The 4,521-nt window shown below is 41.7% G+C and overlaps 1 protein-coding gene across 1 annotated transcript in view; it reads right to left on the bottom strand.

Moving 5' to 3' along the window:
• Positions 1 to 4,521, bottom strand: part of HTRA1 (HtrA serine peptidase 1) — a gene marked incomplete at its 5' end in the record, with an annotated part of 55,285 nt that overhangs the window by 25,255 nt on the left and 25,509 nt on the right. Inside the window, 2 exons of the mRNA XM_019555461.1 lie at positions 618 to 822; positions 1,188 to 1,287. Of these exons, the coding sequence (XP_019411006.1) occupies positions 618 to 822; positions 1,188 to 1,287 (305 nt within the window). The remainder of the gene's footprint in view (positions 1 to 617; positions 823 to 1,187; positions 1,288 to 4,521) is intronic.

Raw genomic sequence — 4,521 nt, forward strand, 5'->3', positions numbered from 1 at the left:
GTGGGTTGTGGGGATGCAGCCAAGCCCCAATCCAGCTGCATGGGAGAAGGGGGCTTGCAGAGAAGGGCAAAGCATGGCCCAGCCCCAGTCCAACCTGGTGGGGGGAGGAGGTATGACCAGCCCCAACATAACTGGGCAGAGTAGAAGGGGACATGGCCAAGCCCCATGGGGGGGAGGAGGCGTGGCCTAGCCATGAACCAGATGCACAGGGGAAGGGGACATGGCCTGGCCCTGCAGGAGGAAGGGCTGTGGTCCATCCCTGCAGGATGAAGGGGGGCCGGCCCAGCCCTGTGGAGAGAAGAGGGCATGGCCCAGCGCCCATCAGGCCCTGCCAAGGGTGGTGTGGCTCTAATTGGCCATGAGGGATTGAGGATTTTGGCAGCAGGGAACGGTGGCAGTATTAACTGCCACTGCTCCCCGCTGCCGAATTTCCCAATCCATGAGGAGCCCAGTGGGCCTGATTCCAAGGCTTCACAGGCTGCACTGGGCCCAAGGGCTGGGGGTGGAGCATCTCTGACCTAGGCAATTAAGCATCCTTTAAATATTACAATTGACAAGAACTTTAGAAAGAACAGTTTAGCATGAGGGGAAAAAAATGCTTTGGTTCCCCAACTCACCTGAGCATCTATTTTAATGAGTGCAATATCTGCTTTTTCATCAACATCTTTAATTTTAGCTTCATATGTTGCACCATTCTTCAGCTCTACTTTTACTCTATGTTTATTGGTAACTACATGGGCATTTGTCACTATTAGTCCATCCTCTGAGACAACGAACCCTGAACCACTGGCAACAGGAACTTCCCTCTTTGTAAAAGGAAGTCTAGAAGACATGGGAAAGAAACATTTACATTTGCAGAATATGTAGACTGTTCAGAGATAACAAATTATGCATTTCTTGTCCCCATTACCACAAAGCCAACAAGCGTGTGACATATTTAAATATTTTAGAAAATGTAGTATAATTTTTAAATAGCATCAATTTACATTTTATGGCATAAGATTAAGTACAAAAATTGTGCCAGAACTAGACAAATCAATACATACTCATTTACTTAAGAGTGTGAGGGTGATAAATATTTACCAGTAGCTTTCTTATAACCTATACCAGTATATCTCATAACTTATTCTGGCAGACTTAAGCCATGTGATCTACAGGAATAGAAAGTTAAATCTGGACATCTTTACTTGCGAAACAATTCGATGTGTACCACAGCAGGGGCTATCTTCTCTACCACATCTGCAATGAAGTTGTATTTGTGCCTCAAACTGTTGGGGTCTTCCTGGCCTGAAAAGGAAAACAGAAAACTTTTCAGATCTTCAAATGACAGGACAAGGATCGCTGTAAAACATCTGCATTAATAAAACAAAGCAACATTTTGAAGTAGATCCCCTTTTCCAGCAAGCACCTATATAAGCAGAAGTGCAGTACAACAGCTAGAGCACGAGACTAGGACTCAGGAAATGTGAGTTTAGTTCCATTTCAGCCGCTGCCCTGCTGTGTTTCTTTAGGCAATGTATTTTATGAGTTTTTGTTTGTCCTCACTTACATTTATGCTGTGTATACTTTGTGTAAAAACAAACCAACCACATATACATGCAATATTTATTCACTGGAATAAAAGGCAGACCCATGTAAGAGAGGTATTCCAATTTTTAAAGGTCAGGCATATCTGACCTTCCATGAGCTGGGAGCACGGTTTATAGATTCATAGATGTTAGGGGCGGAAGGGACCTCAATAGATCATTGCGTCCGACCCCCTGCACAGGCAGGAAAGAGTGCTGGGTTCAGATGACCCCAGCAAGCTACCTATCGAACCTCCTCTTGAAGACCCCCAGGGTAGAGGAGAGCACCACCTCCCTTGGGGGGCCCATTCCAGATTTTGGCTACTCTAACTGTGAAGAAGTTCTTCCTAATGTCCAGTCTAAATCTGCTCTCTGCTAGCTTATGGCCATTATTTCTTGTGACCCCCACGGGCGCCTTGGTGAGTAGACCCTCACCAATTCCCTTCTGCACCCCCATGATAAATTTATAGGCAGTCACAAGGTCACCTCTCAGCCTTCTCTTGCGGAGGCTGAAGAGGTCCAGGTGCCATAGTCTCTCCTCCTAGGGCCTGGACTACAAGCCCTTAACCATATGAGTGGCCCTTCTCTGGACCCTCTCCAGGTTATTTACATCCCTCTTAAAGTGTGGCACCCAAAACTGGACACAGTACTCCAACTGGGGTCTTACCAGTGCCCAATAGAGGGGAAGTATCACCTCCTTGCTTCTGTTTGTCATGCATCTACTGATGCACAATAAAGTACCGTCAGCTTTGCTGATGACTTCGTCACGCTGACGACTCTTGTTCATCTTGGAGTCCACTAAGATTCTGAGATCCCTTTCCGCTTCCGTGCTACCGAGCAGGTCATTTCCTAGGCAGTAGATGTGCTGGACATTTTTCTTCCCTAGGACCAGGCACTTTGCATTTCTCCTTGTTAAATCACATCCTATTGTATTCTGCCCATTTGTCCAACTTAGGTCCAGGTCTGCCTATAGTTGTACCCTGCTCTCTGGTGTGTCCACTTCTCCCCCCAAGTTTTATATCATCTGCAAACTTGGACAGAGTACACTTCACTCCCTTGTCCAAGTCACTGATGAAGACATTGAAGAGTATCAGTTGTTGGGAGGACTAATGTAATGCCTCATGTTTAATACCTGTACCAACCACACAGAGCCACAATGGTTTCAGGCATGCTAATTTGAAAAGTTTTCTACTTTTTGCATAAACAAATTAACTTTCTAGTACTTTTGTTTCTTCACGCTGTTATCATTTGTCTCATCACACAAATGAAAAAAGAAGTGTGGTTTTACGGTACTTAAGTATCTGTGATAGTATGTGTCCTATGTGCTGTAGGATCATATAGATAGATACAGAGGTAGCATTCTGACTCATTTCAGGAATTTTATCACTGCTACTTAAAATTCAGCACTAAAAGCAGAGAATCTCTGAGAAAAATAATGCAAAAATATTGCCAGTTTGGGAATATCACAGTGTGATCCCAAAAAGCAGGCTGAATTCTTTATCATCCACAATCTAATCTGCAGTGCATTGCAAGGGTGTTAGTCCTTTGACAGCATTGTGGCCAATTATTCATATAACTCTAATTACCCCTCTTTTTCACCGCCGTAATATTTGAAGCCTCCCAAGTGCTTTTAAAAAGCAAATTATTCACTGAACACAGACAGAAGCAGTAACTAGGTACTCAACTACAGTTACAATACGCAACAAGTTTGACAATCTGAGTCTTTTTTACAGAATGAGTATATTGGCATGGAAACTAGTTAACACCTTCTCTGCTACTCAAGTGGACCAGGTTCTTTAACTTTATTTTGGATTATCATTAGAGTTGGGCAAAAAGTGCATAACTAATGTATCATAGGAGGATTTATGTCTTGCTTATTCGATATATTGTGCTCACAAAACTATTATACATAAAGCTCTTCTAATGGCCATATTAGATAGAGCTGTTTTGGAGACTCAGTATGAGAACTGAGATTTTATTTGCCCAATAAACGTCACACGCTGAATGTGCAGTCTGGCTGGCATAATCATGCGACCAAAACTAAGTTCATATTGTGCCTTAAAAAATGTTAGGTAATAAAAGTGATTCATGGCATACTGACCTAAATAACACACTGCTACACAACCCTGCCTTTCCTCTTATGTATTAGAAATTCCTGTGTTTTATAACGTGGTTTTGCAATAGCAATTGAACTACTGCATGTTTAATGGAAAACATACCTGCATTTTCTTTCATTTTTTTCTTTTTTTTAAACAACCAGAGTATTGCCTATAGAAAGATTTCACTGGCAACTGTTTACAGTAAATCTGCAAACAACAGGACACCCTGTTGAAAAGATTTTAAACCAGTAAAAGATTAGGAGAAACAAAAATTTGGTTGTACTGAAAGAAAAAATAATAAGAAACAGAGACAGAGTGGTAAATAGGGTCCCTCTTGCGTATACATTTAGTGCTTCTCAGTGCCAGTGGTCTTTCTGAAGACTGTTATACAACTGCAGAAGCATTACATAACAACAATCAACATTTTCAGTGTATATTGCTTCTGTGATCCTACCCCAAAAATAACTGTACTAGCAACATTTTAGGGGAAAACCCATACATTTGAGATTGCTTCTCATGTGAATGCATATCTCTCTCTCATTTCCTATAACAGTAGCATTGACCCCAAATACAACTTCTGTATGAACAGTAAATACAGGCTAAACCTAGTGGTGTCTCAAAGACCTATATGTAAAATTCAGATTGCCTCATCTTTTATAATACAAATCTTACATAAGTGGTTGTTCATGACCAGGGATCCCAGTCATGTTTTCTCTGTCTAAAAATGGCAAATTCTCTGATTAAAAGAAACTCTCAGATTACAAAACCCAAAATCTGTGATTAAAACGAAATGCCACAATTGAACACAATGTTTTATTGATATATTTACTATTTTAAAGCAATTTGGAAGCCTACCA

This window comes from Crocodylus porosus, unplaced genomic scaffold (assembly GCF_001723895.1).
Source record: "Crocodylus porosus isolate Cpor-Errol unplaced genomic scaffold, CroPor_comp1, whole genome shotgun sequence".
Taxonomy (NCBI): domain Eukaryota; kingdom Metazoa; phylum Chordata; order Crocodylia; family Crocodylidae; genus Crocodylus; species Crocodylus porosus.